Here is an 18,614-nt window from a genome sequence, read left to right as displayed (position 1 = left end):
CGGAGGCCATAGACCTTCGGAGACTGGGGAGATGCGTCCTGACACGCTGGTGCAAATGGTGGCTACCCTGACACGTCGGACAAGACTGACGCCATATTTGGCGATCCGCCAAGCACTATGGCCGCTCGCCGCCACAATGATTGTCACGGTTTGGATGATATCATTAACATGTCGATATTTTGGCCTCTGGTCTGGACGATGTATTACTAAACTAATCATCTAACCCTGTTGTACAAGTAGTAGCTCGTATCTCTACTGCTGGTAAAGGTATGTCTGTAACAATACGCTCAGCAAGACAATGTAAATACTGACCATGAGCACACGATGCCACGCACAGAAATTTCTGAGAACTATCATAGGCATCATCTTCTTCTTAACTACTTCTTCAAGCTTGAATCGTTTTAGTGAGATTGATTCTCATCACACCTTGTTCGTAAAAAATAGTTTCTTTTTATTAACATTTCGCTTGTGCTACTCTTGCATAAATGGAAAAGAAAAACAGCGCTCTCGAGCTGCCTTTCGCAAGTTGTCACGTAGTTATGCATGGTGCTCCATAACAATGCCTGAACTTTAACCTCTATAGAGCTCGCTATGTAAATATTGGCAGCCCAAATATATTCTCGAAGTGCAAACTAAAATTTCCATTAGCTTTGATCAGGTCTGCAGCTGCCGCAAAACCCCATAAATCTGCTATTTACAACATCAACTCAACCATGTAAGTTGGTCGTTGAGGGTGACATATACCTATTATTGGTCTTTCGAGATGAAATTAAAACCTGTAAACAGAAACGACAGAAGTTCCTCCCATTATAGGTGTGCTGATGTGCACGAAGTAGCATACTAGAGTGGTCTCGAGGAGATCGAGGGCTTATGTCCTTCGCAATTCAAGAATCCGAGTAGGATGCCGCGTCACTGTCCCGGTAGCAACCTAAAAGTCAGATCAGATCATCAGATGCGCGTCCTGTCGCCTGTCACCAACCAGAAACCAGCGGCTGATCAAAAGCTCCTCTTGGGTGTGTTTCCGGTTGCACAATGCGATCGAGGAAATTATTATAGTTTTACTCAAAGTTGTTTCCTTTATGTCCAAGACAGAGTAAAGGTGCCCTGCCAAGGGAGATCAGACAGGAACAAGAGCTCGCAAAAAAGCCACACATTAACACATGGTGCTTTACTTGCTAATCCTGCAATGAAAATTGGGGAGAACTACACTGTCAGAAAAGAATGCTATTGCTCCATTACATGGACACGTGTGGAAGGGCAAAGACAGACGAACCGCAACAGTGTGTGCAGGTTGTGTTTCCTGTGTCTTCTAGCTTCAGTTTGCAGTAACCTCAGTTACAGCAGTGACAGTGTTGACAATCAGCCGACTGCAATGACGTTCTAACTGCAGCGTATTTTACCTGCTTTGGATTGTCAGATGAAGCAATCGGGTTGTATCTATGTATGTGTATGCAGTTGTGCCTGGATTCCATTCATATTTCAGAGCCATGTTGTGCACTGGGGGCGGTGGTGATCGGTGAAGTGCAGGTGCTGTGCTGTGTGATTGCCTGCTCGCTCCTCTGTCGGAAACCTAGTATGACGTTTCAGCGACGCTCTTGGTAGAAACGAACCATCGTTCATAAGTCAAAGCCCTTCGCCGACCTACGTCCAACCGATGCATGCGGTTGATATAGATATCCGATAGGGTGCGGGTTGTTCATACGTGAATTCAGCATTCCTGTTGCACCAAAACTGGCTTTGGAGATTAGACAGACAAAACTTATGATACAATCGTGGATGATCTCAATCTTGCATAGTGTCTTGTTAGGTGCCTGTTCAGCCCCTGGTCTTGAGATGGCCCCCGGAACAGGTTGCAGTGTTCTAATCTCTGTTTCGTCAGCCACTCCGTGCACAGGGATGAAACTGTAGAATTTAACAGCCGAGCTACAAGTGTCGATCCGATAACATTTGATCTGACGCGACAAGGAAATTGCAACAAATAAGCTAGGTGTGTCGAAACTTAGATCACACACAGTGCGAATTTAGCCGTCTTTGCGGTCCGATCCTCGCCAAGTCGCCAACATTTGTTTTTCTTCTAAGAGATGAAGTCGCCAGCATATATGATCTGACGCGACAAGGAAATTGCAACAGATAACGCAAGGTTTGTGTCGATCTCAGAGCGGACGATCAGATCATACACAGTGCGAATTTTTGTAAGGAATACGCTCCGAATTGCATCATGATTCCTGAGGTGTACTTAGATCGAACCGTTCAAAATTCAGTAATCCACCAGTAATATTCGAGGGATACGTGTGTGGCCAGACCAGCACCTACCCCAAAAAGAATAATTCCCTTATCAACAGGCTCGAGCGTACGTGGATTGTAACAGGAGGGCGGCGTGCTGTCGCGAAGCTTGAAGCTTCATGAATCATTTTAATAGACATGTATGAGTATATATTGTAGGTGCAACGTGTGTCTCAGAGTATATATGGGTGTGGTGTACGTTTTGACATGCTTTCAAATACTACATTTTGTATTTCAATGTTAAGTCCTAAAAAATATATATTCCATTGTCGAAATAATCCGTTCCTTTGCCTGCACTCTAAAAGCCAGCCCGACCCAACTCTTAGTACATGACCAGCAAAAGCGCTGGCGCTGGCTTCGACCTTTTCGCCTCTCGTGTCCTCAACTTTCCCCCTGATCATCATCGTCACCTAATTTTTCTCCATTTTTCTTCTCCTAGGAAAAAGGAAAAAATCATGTCATCACCTAATAAATCTGAAGGTTGCAACCACCATCAGTACTGTGACTACTGTCCTCGCTATTTAACCCTTCCTCCCACATTGTGTAGGCACTGGCCGTGCGAGCTAGGAATAGCTGTCGCCGCCTCCCGTTGCGATTGCAAACTTGACGAGGGAGATATGGGGGCACGCTGTGCTCCGTTGTTCCTCCTGTTCTTTGGCACGTTGCTGGTGCTGCCGCATTTGTCACGCGGCGCGACGAGATACTACACCTTCAATGTGCGTGCTATGCATGATCACGCATGCGTTCCAAGCATGCATGGCGCCGGTTATTTTATCAATGCGCTGATCCGCTCCTTCTTCATGTGTGGGTTTGGCAGGTGACGCTGACGAACGTGACGCGGCTGTGCAACACCCGCGCCATCCCGACGGTGAACGGCAAGTTCCCCGGCCCCAAGATAGTCACCAGGGAGGGGGACCGTGTCGTCGTCAAGGTGGTTAACAATGTCAAGGACAACGTGACTATCCACTGGTAAATTTGCACCCCTTCTTGTTCCTTCTTGATTCATGAGTAGCAATCACCCCCACCTGGGACTTGCCGATTCCCAACAGCTGCTATGACTACATTCCAATAAAGAAACCGTTGGTGCTTAATTACAGCTCCACCAATCGTCACTTTCCCTGGAGGCGATTAGCTCGCTGTTCTTAGCAAATACTAACCGATCTGTTCGAGCTCTTCTAGGGCGTGCTCTTAATTTTACGCGCCGTCCAGGTAACTCATGCATGGTGGATGGTGCTTCAATTTTCTTTGTCTGGGGTGCAGGCACGGCGTTCGGCAGCTGCGGACGGGGTGGTCGGACGGGCCGGCGTACGTGACGCAGTGCCCGATCCGGACGGGGCAGAGCTACGTGTACAACTTCACCATCACGGGGCAGAGGGGCACCCTGTTCTGGCACGCGCACGTCTCCTGGATGCGCGCCACGCTCTACGGACCCATCGTCATCCTCCCCAAGCGCGGCGTGCCCTATCCATTCCCCAAGCCCTACAAGGAAGTACCCATCATCTTCGGTGCGCGCTAGCTATTGCTCTGCGTATATGTATCCATGTGCAGTGGCTGATACAATAGACGGACAGCCAGAAGCTAATACTGTGCCGTACGTCATGCTGCAGGAGAGTGGTTTAACGCGGATCCCGAGGCAATCGTCGCGCAGGCGCTTCAGACTGGGGCAGGCCCAAATGTCTCAGATGCCTTCACCATCAACGGGCTTCCAGGCCCGTTGTACAACTGCTCAAGCGAAGGTAAAGACGACAAATTTAGGCTCACTAAGGCCTATTAACAAAATGGCCATTTTGTGTCACTTCGAGGTTTAAGCTTCTTCGGGAGCCCGTGTACGATTGACGATCCATGCTTCGGTTTCCCAGACACGTTCAAGCTGAAGGTGCAGCCCGGCAAGTGGTACCTGCTCCGGCTCATCAACGCTGCGCTCAACGACGAGCTCTTCTTCTCCATCGCCAACCACACGCTCACCGTCGTCGACGTCGACGCCGCCTACGTCAAGCCGTTCGACACGGACATAGTGCTGATCACACCAGGCCAGACAACCAACGTCCTCCTCCGCGCCAAGCCGGACGAGGGCTGCCCCGCGGCCACGCACCTCATGCTGGCGCGCCCCTACGCCACAGCCGCCCCGGGCACCTTCGACAACACCACCGTCGCGGCCGTCCTCGAGTACGCGCCGCCGGGACACATCAAGAGCCTCCCGCTCTTCCGGCCATCGCTGCCTGCGCTCAACGACACGGCCTTCGCAGCCAACTACAGCGCCAAGCTCCGGAGCCTTGCCAGCCCGGACTACCCGGCCAACGTGCCCCGGCGCGTGGACCGATCCTTCTTCTTCACCGTGGGGCTCGGCACGACCCCGTGCCCCGCGAACCAGACGTGCCAGGGCCCCAACGGCACCAAGTTCTCTGCGTCCATGAACAACGTGTCCTTCGACATGCCCACCACGGCGCTCCTGCAGGCGCATTACAACAACATCCCCGGCGTGTACACGACCGACTTCCCCGTCGTGCCGCTGGAGCCGTTCAACTACACGGGCACGCCGCCCAACAACACAAACGTATCGAACGGGACCAAGGTGGTGGTGCTGACGTATAACACGAGCGTGGAGGTGGTGATGCAGGACACGAGCATCCAGGGCGCCGAGAGCCACCCTCTGCACCTGCACGGCTTCGACTTCTTCGTGGTGGGGCAAGGCGTCGGAAACTACGATCCGTCAAAGGACCCAGCCAAGTTCAACCTGGCCGACCCGGTGCAGAGGAACACCGTCGGCGTGCCGGCCGGCGGCTGGGTCGCTATCAGGTTCTTCGCGGATAATCCCGGTGAGTAGCCAGCGAACAATTAGTGCTGTCAGCGCAATCGTTTAATGACTAAATGGGTCACTGAACTCTTCGTTCTTAACATGTGACGTGGCAGGTGTTTGGTTCATGCATTGCCACCTGGAGGTGCACACGAGCTGGGGGTTGAAGATGGCGTGGGTGGTCAACGATGGTCCGTTGCCTGACCAGAAGTTGATGCCTCCGCCGTCCGATCTTCCCAAGTGTTGAAGATCGATCAGCCGTTGACATTGACCAAGATTGTGATTCGTTTCTCTCGTCTGATTTGCATACACTTGTCAGTTGATATCATTGTCGTACGTAGCGTACACAAAGGTTAAAGAGGCTTGCATTTTTTTAATATTTTTTTTCCATTCTTCCAAAGGTTCAACAAGGATGTGTTATTGTAAGAGGATATCGTTGTTTTACTTCGCTTTCTTCACGTGGAGTAGTTTGAAAGCTTTTATTGCAACTCATACTCAATAAAAATAGTTGGAGACATATGACAAACTGGGAGCTCAAGAGTAGCGTGGCGCACAGCACACCAAAATAGGCCCAATTCAGCTCACGGAGCGGGGGAGGTAAGCCCACCTCCTTTCAACATTAATAGCCTCGGTTCAACGAAAATCGGTTACATATTTTACGAAAGCCAGTTTAACATTTTCACACAAAATATTAAATTAGTACATTCAAAATGTTAGTTCCAAAAAATAAAAAATATATATCTATTGGATCTTATTTTGTTACATTAATTTAAAAAATACGGTTGTTCAAATAGATTCAAAAATAGAGTTACGGTTCAATAGAAAAATCATATTTTAAGATAAAAATCTATTCACATCTCTGCCTCACCCATCCGTCTCAATCAGATCATAGCAGGACACTTGTCCTCTTTTTTTTACCTTCGAGACTGTGTAGTGCTCTAATAGATATAGATATATATACACACACAAAATTACACAACCGTTTGAAAAAACTGCAAGAATAGGCTACTGTCGTCCATTCATTAGGTGAGATGAAGGTCTCGCACGATGAAACTAGCGAGACCTTATGGGCCCAACGGTTAGGCAAATAAAAAATTGTGACCGTAACATGTCACCTATTAATCGAACGAGAATTTAAAATGACCCGTTGAATGGGCACGATGTCCAAATGACTGTGCTTATGTCTCACCTGTCACCCGTTGATTGAACGAGAATTTGAAATGACCCGTTGAATGGGCACGACGTCCAAATGACTGTGCTGATGTCTCACCCGAACAATGGGCGACACTTTTTAGTGGGCTCGCTGGATGGCGCGTTGACGAAGATCTTGCCTGTTTAGGGAGCGAATAGGTAAAACCTTTGTGAAATGCATTTAATATGCTCTGATGAATAGAAGATGGTACTTATTCCTGCAATTTTTCCAAACGGTCATGCAATTTTGCATATACATATACATACATACACACACACACACACACACACATATATATATATATATATATATATATATATATATATATATATATATATAGGACAATTAGTCTGTACTCCTAGGAATACATACTTACTACTATGATATACCATATAAATAAACTGTATATACTCCTTTGTCACTATAAGTATACTTATATACTCATTCTAAGATACTCCAATGTGAACTACATGAAAAAATAGAAAAGAAGTCCATCAATTTTATTAAATTTTGATAATACCTTTATATTTGTACATAAAATATAATACACAAAAAAATATGTGCAAACTACTAAAAACTATACATAACAATTGAATGATCTTATATACTCACATACTTTATATACATACTATTTATCACATGAAATACTCGATATGTAATATATATATATATATATATATATATATATATATATATATATATATATATATATATATATATATAACTCATATGGCTACTCCAATCAGAAAAGAAAAAAATCATATGGCTATGAATGGGCTTTTACCGTCCAATCATGCACTGATTAGTGAGCACTGTACTATCTGGACTTTGGAGTGTGATTTTTGGAATAGCACCCTTGTTGTCATGTTTAGGAATTTTATGCAAGTGTTACTTTTGCGGGGCCACGCATAAATGAAGAACTTGGTTTCTACTCTTAGGAATGCCCTCGTGTAGGGATCTCTGTTTTTTTATATGGGTGTTCTGATTCTTTGCCTGCATATGGGGTCGAACATATGGGGTCGAACCCAGGTTGCGCGCGACCACTCTGGTATCTTACCACCGTGTTTTGGTATTGTGTACAATTTTATGTGTTTTCGTAGTATTTCACATGTACTCCCTCCGTTTTTTATTACTCCCTCCGTTCTCAATTAACTGACATCATTGACCAAAATATTCGTTTGCAAATACTTGTCACCACACGCTTTTCAATGCAAAGTTTCCAATTTTGCCCCTCTATCCTCCACCAGATATTTTTAGGGACCCAAGTCTATTTTGTTACTCACATGTCATACTATATTTCTTGAATTTTTCTCACTCGCAACAGATGCCAAAGATGGATGTCAACCTCCCATCGTCGCATCCCTGTCGTGCCAAAGGACAGAGCCAAGGCTGCTAATAAGGACTGTGACGCTTATGTATATTTCTTCATTCATGCTCATATGTGTAGCCGATGTGTTTGGCAAAATGTCTGTACAAGTATGCTCTTGTCAAGTTGCATGTAATCAAGGCTTAAGTGCCAAAATTGCATGGAATTGATGACCAACGGATACTCCTATCTCTGCGTTTAGTTTTTATGATGCAATTTTTTTGGAATGTTGTAATATAAGTATAGTGGTCTTTATACGTTCTGATACTCTCACATAGATGTCAGCTTTCCAAATGCAATAGATCAGACCAATTTACTATACAGAGAACTACATTGACCAAGATATTTTCTCTATATAGAGGACTGTACAATACATATTTACATAGACCAAAAGACTACACATATTTATGGTGACAAAGGACTTCTCTATACATATCTACATCGATCAAAAGAGACTTGCATATGGATATTCCAGCAAAGTAAGTTGACAAGGGACATCCTTAAGCAAAATATGGACATCTGAACTTCACATGAACCAGCAGCTCCATTTAATTAATCAATTTTCCTACATACCTCCTGAACCAAATTGAGATCACACTTCATCTGGGTTGGAAGGTTGTATTCTCTTTCTAATGAAGCTTTGTTGATATGGGGGATCTTATAGTTATTGCCGCCTCCTACTTTCATCGCCTCTATCATGACAAGCTGCAATGTCGAGAACATCCGATTTGATAATATTGGCGAATACTCTTGGAATGCCTGTTCAACAGCAGCAACAAGCTCAGGTACTGTTCTAGCAGCCTTTTTATATTGGATGGACTGAATAGCAGAGAAGAAGCCCAAATCAAGGATATTAAAGTCCGGCGAATTTGGCGGTTGACAAACTAGTTGAATATTGAGTCCATATTGTTGTGCTGCTTCACAAAATAAAGGATCACCAGGATCAACATGAGGGCGAGCATTATCTTGTTGGATATATATTGGTTTCTCAATGTCCTCGGATGGCCACTTTGCTCGAATTGCAGGGAGAACTTTCTCAATAATAAAGGACTGCATCACTTCTTTCGTAATTGACATAATAGGTTTCATCTCTAATGTTCCCGCCACCTGATTTTTACTTGACCTTCTAGCAACTTCATATGTAACCATAGGAAAACACCCAATTTTCCCATCAAATGTGCAATTTCCTTCACTAGCCATCCTTGGACAAGCAACAGCACAGAGGAACATTACCTTTAGGATGAAATTCTTACTTTTACATGTCCGAATAGGCTCCTCTTCATTTGGAAGAAGATAATATCTCTCAGTCTTCCTTGTAAGATAAAACCATTTTTCATCTATATACACAATATCAGAGAAGTCCTTGAAAATTGGGTCACAATTTATGCTACTTGGATCAAGCATGGAAATACACCACCTGAGTCTTTCTTTCTTGTTCTCATCCTTTAACAACGGCTTTATTGTGTTTGAGTGTCTCTTTATCTGACCTTGCTGTTTAAGCTTCCAAATTTTGGTTTTGCTAACATGCAAGTGTCTTGACAGATCATCCAATGTTGTCCTCTTGGAAACAGGGATATCTTGCATCTTGCTTAGATCAACCAGGAGATCTTTATGACCACAGTTATACCTCTTTTTAGTGACATCTATATTCTCACCCTGCTTGAAACATTGACTTGCACGCCGCCAAATGCGCCAAACTGTTCGAGGACTAACTAAGAATGATGCTGCAATGTCCCTGACAATTTCCCGTGATACCTTTCCTTTTGTACTTCTCAAAGCAAGAGCTTTATACACTTCCTTTCGCTGATCATTAGTGAGTTCCTTCTTGCAAGAATATTTAATAATATGACCTGAAGAAAAGATCAAATAGGATAAGAAAATGACAGAGTGCAATAGGAACATGTGCTGCAGGGGACTGAAACTAAAATAAAACTGATTGTGCCTTGCAACGTTCCACAACAGAACCACGATGTACATAAGCACAATTACATTAATAACTGAGAATAAGACTTTGCAAGACCAAGTCATGATCCTAGATTGCATAGGCCCGTTAGTTGACAAGCTCGTAGGGGATGCAATTTTCTGTGTCGATATGCCTCTACTTCGCCGTATGCATGAGGCAGGCTGGTAGGCTGTCAAAACTCCACCCGGGGAAGAGCAATGTATTTAGAGGACAAGCTAGAAAAATAGAGCTTACCATTGGAAGCTGCTGAACCTTGGTAGGGACACTCCACCTCTATTTCCTGCTGGGGTACGAGGTTCAAATCGAAATCTCTCAGAACCAGTTGATAGGTATAGTCTTGGTGGGGTATTTGTTCTTCAAGGTATCTGTTCAAATCAAAGTCTTGTAGAACCTTGCTCCTTCCTTGCCCATTGTGATCTTCATCAAGGCATTTGTTCAAGTCAAAGAAAGCCATGGCTGAGAAGGGAATATGAGGAGGAGAGGAAAAGCTAGGAAAACAGATAAAATGAGCACGCAAGAATTGGCCGCCAGTTCTGAAATTTGAACAGCCCGCCAATTTGCTCACTTCGATTGTGTGGTGCTCGCTTGCACACGTGTGCTCACTTCTTGTGTCGATGCCAGCCGATTAAAAAAGGGAGAAAGTGAGAGGCAGGCAGGCAGTGTTCCTGCATCCCTCCCCTCCCCTCCACCCCCTTCGCTGTCGTCGACGCGGTGGCGACGCTGCTCACCGACGCAGGCTGCACGCTCCTCGTCCCGCTGCACCTGCCCCCGTCCCTCCCATCGCCGCACTCCTTCGCGCGCGTGCTTGCCGCGGACCCCGCCAACCTCCCGGCGTGCCTCCTCGCGGGCCTCGCCGCCTTAGCCGCGTCCTCCCCAGCGCGGCTCCTCCAGCTCCTCCTCCCTACTGCCCGCACGCGCGGAACCTCGCACGCGCGCTCCTTCCTATTACACCAGATCAGCTAGAGAGAAGTGGTAGGGAGCCCAGATCTGAGAGAAGGGAACTCGATTTTTTTTGGAGACCGAGAGATTGATGAGATTTGGGGATTTTGCTGGGGCTCAGGACGACGAGAAGAAGGGGATTTTTATCGCTCGAAGGAAACGTTGGTTGAGGAAGAGGAACCAAAGCCACACACTGCAGTCTGGGAGTCCGATGCCAATTTTTCCACTATGGGGCCCAATTTTTGTCATCTGTAGTGTCACGCCGTGGAGGGCCTAGCTAGGGGCAATTTGGTCACAAAATTATAAACAAATGATTGCCTAGTTCTTTACGCTAAGGTTATGGGTGTCAATTAATTGAAAATGGAGGGAGTATTTGACAATTTGGCCCTAGCATACACAACTAGGCAACCATTTGATTTTGACTTTGTGACCAAATTTCCCCTGAGCTTTGGTGTTCGGTGAACGGTATGGCGGGCTATTCAAATTTCAAAGCAGAGAAAGCTTGGCGCTCTTTCTTCACTTTCCCAGCTTCTAAAGTTCTCATCGTCTCTGTGCGTGAGTTTCAGATAAGCCAACTCCTCCTGAGCTTCTCTTCTCATCTATAGTTCTCTTTGACTTGAACAAATATCGTGAAAAAAATAACACAGGGCAAGCAAGGAATAACACCTCTTATTCGATTTCTCGTGTCAAGACCGTAATCGACCGATTTTAAGGGACTTCGATTTGAATCCAATGGCGAATCTAGGATTTTTGGGTTAGAGATTCAAACTTCGACGGTAACATAAATATTCAATAAAAAAGAAAATATTCACAATATTAAACTCTATAATATAATATAAATTATTCATATTAGAGACAAACTCAAATAATTATACAAATTACATAATAACTAATATGATTTAACTATGCACTCCTTTATAGATTGTATGTGCAATATCAGGATCTTGTCTATGTCTTATCTGAAAAATTGACGCTCAATGAATGTAACTAAACAGTCATTCAACCATTAGTCTACTATTCTATTTTTAGCTTTTTTTTTTTGCATAATCCATTGTTGAAAGTATCCTCTCAACACTAGCAGTTGCCACGGGAAAACTAACACCAACTTGAGAAACTTCTAACACCAACTTAAGAAGGTTGTAAACAATAGGATACATGATACTCTTATCTCTTTTAACAAGCATGACCGGAAGCTCCCAAGATTTTTCACTTTTCTAAACCTTTTATCTGTACGCTTATCTTTAATAAATAGTCTGAGTTGATAACTAAGAGACATTAAATATTTGCTTGAGAAGTCTATAGAATAAAACTGAGCAAGTTTAAGCATGTGATACTGGGCCTACGTAGCAAATTGATTGCATATCTATACATATGCCAAATACACATACATATACTTAATTATTTACCAAAAAAATTTAGGCATTCAACTGAATGCCCTCGAATCAAGGGACGTCCGCCCCTATTTGAACCTGGATCCCCCACAACAAGTTCTGCGAGACTTTGATCTGAACCTAGTTCCAAAGCAAGAAATGGAGGTGGAGCATCCCAATCAAGGTCCTGCAATCCGAGCAAAGTGGCCATGAGAAGATATTGGGAAAATGATATTTTGTGAAGCAGCACAACTAGAGGGATTCGATATACAGCTGATTTGTCAACCACCAAATTCGTCAGACTTCAATATCTTTGATTTGGATTTCTTTGCTGGTATTCAGACCATACAATATAAGAAGGCTGTTACAACATTGGCAGAGCTTGTAGCTGCTGTTCCACAAGTATTCCAAGAGTACTCACCGACATTGTCAAACCGAATTTTGGGTCATGTAAATGCCTAGCCTTACTGTGATTACCTGCTACATTGAGAATAATACACCAGCTCAGGCATTTTGCAGAACACATCAGCTGCACTGACAAGCAAAATATTGCCCCTGATGCCATATGGACGCAACAGCTCGGCTTAGGTGACGAGGTGATGCTCGGGAGGCTGGGCGTGCCCACGCCCGCGCATGACTTGCGGGCAGCGCGGCGGCGAGCAGGTTCCGACCACATGCTGCTGGTGCACGGCGAAGCATCGGTCATCGGCACCGTGGCTCACCAAGGTGTTGTTGAGGACTCTGTTTTTCTTAGACGAGGAAGAAGGTGCGAGCGTTGATGAGAAGAAGCTCACTAGGTCCAAATTTTTGGCTGAGAACGTGCCACGTTACCCAGACAGGTGAGGTGTAGGGGTAAATTTGGAAACCTCGCATTGGATATTTTGCATTGCCAAGTATTACCAAACAACTTTCTAATCAAAATTGCCTATTAAACAAAAATGGAGGGAGTACATAATTCAACTGTACATTATTTTGTTTTTTCCCAGGCGTCTGTTATGTGCATGCTCTGTCAGAATAGGCCAGTCCACTTGTCCTCCTCCTTTGTAGGGTAACTCAAAATTTACCCGTGGCTACGTATTTCCTGTGATTATAGAGATGTTTCACGGAGTGCAGGCGAATATCATGAAGTACTTTCGGTCACAACCTAGAGGCTAGCTCAAATCCTTCATCTATACAGGCGAAGATCCGGACGATCCTTTGGTTGAAGACCGGAGGCGCATCCGCGGTCCCAGCTACTCGCGTCGATGAAGGCGACAATGGCCTTCGGTCGGAAGCCGAAGACTACGCCGGCAGTTTTGCTGACCGGAGTGGGCGAAGGTAGTAGGGTGTCTTCGGACTGGAACCGAGGATCGACTCGTGGCGCCGAAAGAGAGGACCACAGCCCGTGGTGAACCTTCGGCTGATAGCTGAGAAGCCTCCGGCGGAGTCATGGGGTCTACCGAAGATCGTGACTGGATGTCGGGGCCCACTTAACTTCCCGGGGCAGAGTTGTAATTATATAAATACACTTGATTGTACCATAATGCCCCCGAATATTTTGAGGATATAGCAGGTAAGGGGGTAAAAACTGTAAACTCCGTGTGGAGTGGTTGAGTACGAGCTATAAATAGGGCCATACTGTATCCGAGACGGTTGGAATCAGTTGAGACTATTTATCCTAAGCACGTGTCACACCTAGAAACCTTCGGCTTTTCCTATAAGCGAAGGTTCTCCTGGTTCGATCCCACGGACGGTGCCGAAAGAGAGGAGCGAAGCCCGTGGTCAACCTCCGGCTGATAGCTGAGAAGCCTCCGGCGGAGTCATGGGGTCTACCAAAGACCGCGACTGGATGTCGGGGCCCACTTAACTGCCTGGGGCAGAGTTGTAATTATGTAAATACACTTGATTGTACCATAATGCCCCAGAATATTTCGAGGATGTAGCAGGTAAGGGGGTAACAACTGTAAACCCCTCGTGGAGTGGTTGAGTACAGGCTATAAATAGGGCTATACTGTATCTGAGACGGTTGGAATCAGTTGAGACTATTTATCCTAAGCACGTGTCACATCTAGAAGCCTTTGGCTTTCCCCATAAGCGAAGGTTCTCCTTGTTCGGGACTACGGTTCCAACAGTTGGTACCGTCCGTGGGGATCGAACCCACGACCACGTGGACATGGTGTCGGGGACGGCATTGAGACACATCTTGAAGTCTACAGGTTCGGCCCAACGAAGATGAACATTACCCGTAGGAGGCTACTGTTGGGGATGATCTCTCGCCCTCCCCTTTCATAGGGTAACTCGAAGTCTACCGGTGGCTACGCATTCGGGTGATTACAGGGAAGTTTCAGGGAGTGCACGCGAAGATCACAAAGTACCTTCGGTCGCAACCTGGAGGCTGGCTCAAATACTTCATCCATAAGGGAGAAGACCCGGACGATCCTTTGGTTGAAGATCGGAGGCGCACCCACGGTCCCAACTACCCGCATCGGTGAAGGCGACAATGGCCTTCGGTTGGAAGCCGAAGACTACGCCGGCAGTTTTGCTGACCGGAGTGGGTGAAGGTAGCAAGGCGTCTTCGGACCGAGACCGAGGATCGACTCGCGACGCCGAAAGAGAGGAGCGAAGCCCGTGGTGAACCTCCGGCTGATAGCTGAGAAGCCTCAAGCGGAGTCATGGGGTCTACCGAAGATCACGACTGGATGTCGGGGCCGACTTAACTGCCCGGGGCAGAGTTGTAATTATGTAAATACACTTGTACCATAATGCCCTCGAATATTCCGAGGATGTAGCAGGTAAGGGGGTAAAAACTGTAAACTCCGCGTGGAGTGGTTGAGTATGGGCTATAAATTGGGTCATACTGTATCCGAGACAGTTGGAATCAGTTGAGACTATTTATCCTAAGCACGTGTCATACCTAGAAACCTTCAGCTTTCCCTATAAGCGAAGGTCCTCCTGGTTCGAACCCACGGATGACGCCAAAAGAGAGGAGTGAAGCCCGTGGTGAACCTCCAGCTGATAGCTGAGAAGCCTCCGACGGAGTCATGGGGTCTACCGAAGACCGCGACTGGATGTCAGGGCCCACTTAACTTCCCGAGGTAGAGTTGTAATTATGTAAATACACTTGATTGTACCATAATGCCCCCGAATATTCTGAGGATGTAGCAGGTAAGGGGGTAAAAACTGTAAACCCCACGTGGAGTGGTTGAGTACGGGCTATAAATATGGCCATACTGTATCTGAGACGGTTGGAATCAGTTGAGACTATTTATCCTAAGCACGTGTCACATCTAGAAGACTTCGGCTTTCCCTGTAAGCGAATGTTTCCTTGTTTGGGACTATGATTCCAATAGTTGGCACCGTCCATGGGGATCGAACCCACGACCACGTGGACGTGGTGTCGAGGGCAGCGTTGAGACACATCTTTAAGTCTACAGGTTCGGCCCATCGAAGATGAACCTTACCCGTAGGGAGCTACTGTTGGGGATGATCTCTCGCCCTCCCCCTTCGTAGGGTAACTCGAAGTCTACCGGTGGCTACACATTCAGGTAATTACAGGGATGTTTCAGGTATTGTTGGCGAAGATCAGGAAGTACCTTCGGTCGCAAGCTGGAGGCTGGCTCAAATCCTTCATCCATGCGGGCGAAGACCCGAATGATCCTTTGGTTGAAGACCGGAGGCGCGCCCGTGGTCCCAGCTACCTGCGTCGGTGAAGGCGACAACAACCTTTGGTCGGAAGCCGAAGACTACGTCGACAATTTTGCTGACCGGAGTGGGCGAAGGTAGCAAGGCGTCTTCGGACCGGGACCGAGGATCGACTCGCGGCGCCGAAAGAGAGGAGCGAAGCCCGTGGTGAACCTCTGGCTGATAGCTAAGGAGCCTCCGGCGGAATCATGGGGTCTACCGAAGATCGCGACTGGATGTCAGGGCCCACTTAACTGCCCGGGGCAGAGTTGTAATTATGTAAATACACTTAATTGTACCATAATTCTCCCGAATATTCCGAGAATGTAGCAGGTAAGGGGGTAAAAACTGTAAACCCCGCGTGGAGTGGTTGAGTACGATCTATAAATAGGGCCATATTGTATTCGAGACGGTTGGAATCAGTTGAGACTATTTATACTAAGCACGTGTCACACCTAGAAGCCTTCGGTTTTCCCTATAAGAGAAGGTTCTCCTTGTTCGGGACTACGGTTCCAACAGTTGGCACCGTCCGTGAGATTGAACCCACAACCGCGTGGTGTCGCTCGACCTGAAAGAAGGCAGCGCACTTCTCGCTAAAAAGTCGAAGGCTAAGAGTGTCTGCCCCCACACCGAAGGAAAAACAAACCTTTGGAAGGAAAAGCCGAATTGTCGCTCAACCTGAAAGAAGGCGGCGCACTTCTCACTAAAAAGTCAGGGGCTGAGAGTGCCTGCCCCCGCACTGAAGGAAAAACAAACCTTCGGAAGAAAAAATTGAAGTGTCGCTCGACCTGAAAAAAGGCGGCACACTTCTCGCTAAAAAGTCGAGGGCTAAGAGTGCCTACCCCCGCACTGAAGGAAAAACAAACCTTCGGATGAAAAAGCCGAAGTGTCGCTCGACCTGAAAGAAGGTGGCGCACTTCTCGCTAAAAAGTCGGGGGCTAAGAGTGCCTGGCCCCGCACCGAAGGAAAAACAAACATTCCGAAGAAAAAGCCGAAGTGTCACTCAACCTGAAAGAAGGCGGCGGACTTCTTGCTAAAAAGTCGGGGGCTAAGAGAGCCGAAGTGTCGCTCGACCCGAAAGAACGCGACGCACTTCTCGCTAAAAAGTCAGGGGCTAAGAATGCTTGCCCCCGCACCGAAGGAAAAACAAACCTTCAGAAGAAAAAGCCGAAGTGTCGCTCGACCTGAAAGAAGGCGGCGCACTTCTAGCTAAAAAGTTGGGGGCTAAGAGTGCCTACCCTCGCACCTAATAATAAAGTTCCATCAGCTGAAGGTACCTACGATAAAAAGTCAGGGGGACGGCATTCTTGGAATAGCATTACCAAAGTCGGGGGGGGGGGGATGGCGTTCTCAGATCTTAAACATTCATCACTGCCAAAGCGTCACCCCAAATAAATTATCGAGAATGAAACTCGAGAAAACATTTCGTAGAAGTTACTTGGTTCCCGCAGCTAAAGTCAGGTGAACGGCGTTCGCTGAGGGAGACTTTGCTCAAGTTGTTGCGAAGTGTTCCTAACCTCTGAAAGCATTGCGAAACATCTGTCAAAATCAGACTTCAAGCATGGTGCCACCGAAGAAACAACTCAAACGCCCAAAAATGAACATTAACTGTAAAAAACACTTTTTATTCTGCAAAGCGATCAAGGTCAGGATCAACAAAATCCTTATACCACCGACTAAAACCAAATTGAAAGGCTATGCCTTGACTAGCATGAAAAGGCATAGTTGGGTCCAGTGGGGACCCAACATAAGACGAAGCTGAGGGAGATGCATGAAGGGCGCCCTCGCCTTCGGTGTGTTGCACCAGCTGCGAAGAGGTCCCACGGCGGTAGCAAAGCTGAGGCTGGCGAGGCAGGAGTCTGTCGTCGTCTTCGGGCTCAACCTTTGGTTCAATGAGAGTAGGTGAAGGTTCACCGTCTCTGCGCGCAATTTGACACGAGTTACGCTCAGCTCTGCGGTAATCAAAGCTGAAGGGCTAAAATATTTCCAAAATCTTTTGGTCCTATTATTCATCGCATCGTATGCCCTACACTTCGCCTCCCAATACCGCTCGAACTCAATATCTGGATGGCGGCGGTGAAAGGAGTCCCAGCAAGATCAAGACACAAAAAATTGTCTCTCATCATAGTAACGGGAACAACCTCTTCGGCTACCTGTGCAGTGTCCGAAGGGAGGACCTACGCAGGGAGCACAAAAAGTCAAGAACATTTTGCAACAAATAAAAATAGTATATATTACATCGTTAATATATGTTACATCGTCCCAGGTTATAACAAAATTTTAATAAACAACATGACGCTTTGCGCTAATTAGTCACACCTTCCCAGTGTCTTCGGCCGCCGCGGTCGTAGCCTTAGCCGAAGGATCGTCCCTCACCTTCGCCTACAAGAGAAATATTTCTTCAAAGCACACACGACTAGAAAAATTAAACAAAACTGGTAGTAAGAAGAAACGTACTCGCTGGCGATTCATCTCCGCCTCCTGGAGGGAAAGATCGCGGCCGTGTCTGCACCAATAATTGGTAGTGAACGATCGGGCAGTGGCCTTCGACGCCCTCGACACGGCCGAGGTAGACATGTCCGTTGGGTATCGGAAGGTGTGCTTCTGGAGCCCAGTGTGATGGTCGCAGCCTATCATTTCAATTGATTAGACAAGGCTTCGGGCTGAGACCATCACGCAGAAGTCACCATATAACTAAGCTGCTGGGAGCAGCCTTCCCGCTGGTTTCATTAATCCAACCTATAAGATCACCCAGTCCGACAATATCGAGTGTTGGGGGCGTGGCCGAAGCACCAATCCCTTCAAAGGTGCTACTGATGGCTTCGCATGCAGCGACGGCCTTCGGCTCTAGCTCCCCAAGCTCATTTAAGGCATCTTCAAATAGAGCCTTCGTCTCATTCAGCTCTTCTTGCAACCGCTGTGCTTTAGCGGTCTCCCAGAGCCCCTCAGGCCCCTTCTCCCCAAACTCTGGGATGCTCCAGTCCCGGCTAAGGGGCCACACTCCGGTGGTTATAAACTCCTCTATGAGGTCCTGAGTGGATAAATAC

The 18,614-nt window shown here is 46.7% G+C and overlaps 2 protein-coding genes across 5 annotated transcripts; one reads left to right on the top strand and one right to left on the bottom strand.

Moving 5' to 3' along the window:
- Window positions 1-2,812: 2,812 nt before the first annotated feature.
- Window positions 2,813-5,535, top strand: LOC133912167 (laccase-10). Its single transcript, XM_062354775.1, has 6 exons — window positions 2,813-2,999; window positions 3,101-3,252; window positions 3,544-3,788; window positions 3,891-4,019; window positions 4,143-5,099; window positions 5,194-5,535. Exons 1-6 carry the CDS (start codon window positions 2,901-2,903, stop codon window positions 5,322-5,324), a joined length of 1,713 nt encoding a protein of 570 aa, XP_062210759.1. The 5' UTR covers window positions 2,813-2,900; the 3' UTR covers window positions 5,325-5,535.
- Window positions 5,536-7,834: 2,299 nt separating this feature from the next.
- On the bottom strand, window positions 7,835-10,778 carry LOC133912166 (uncharacterized). Of its 4 annotated transcripts, XM_062354774.1 has the most exons (3): window positions 9,833-10,778; window positions 8,869-9,485; window positions 7,839-8,394 (listed from the first exon to the last, which is right to left on the bottom strand). In XM_062354774.1, exons 1-3 carry the CDS (start codon window positions 10,050-10,052, stop codon window positions 8,188-8,190), a joined length of 1,044 nt encoding a protein of 347 aa, XP_062210758.1. In that variant the 5' UTR covers window positions 10,053-10,778; the 3' UTR covers window positions 7,839-8,187. The 4 variants fall into 4 exon arrangements, with proteins under 4 accessions (XP_062210757.1, XP_062210756.1, XP_062210758.1 ...); XM_062354773.1 differs by having other exon boundaries at window positions 7,835-10,015; window positions 10,164-10,778; XM_062354772.1 differs by having other exon boundaries at window positions 7,835-10,015; window positions 10,202-10,778.
- Between the last annotated feature and the right edge of the window lie 7,836 nt (window positions 10,779-18,614).

Source organism: Phragmites australis, chromosome 3, assembly GCF_958298935.1.
Source record: "Phragmites australis chromosome 3, lpPhrAust1.1, whole genome shotgun sequence".
NCBI classification, from domain to species: domain Eukaryota; kingdom Viridiplantae; phylum Streptophyta; class Magnoliopsida; order Poales; family Poaceae; genus Phragmites; species Phragmites australis.
Note: the sequence above shows the minus strand (reverse complement) of the source record. Positions and strands in the feature narration are given on the sequence as shown.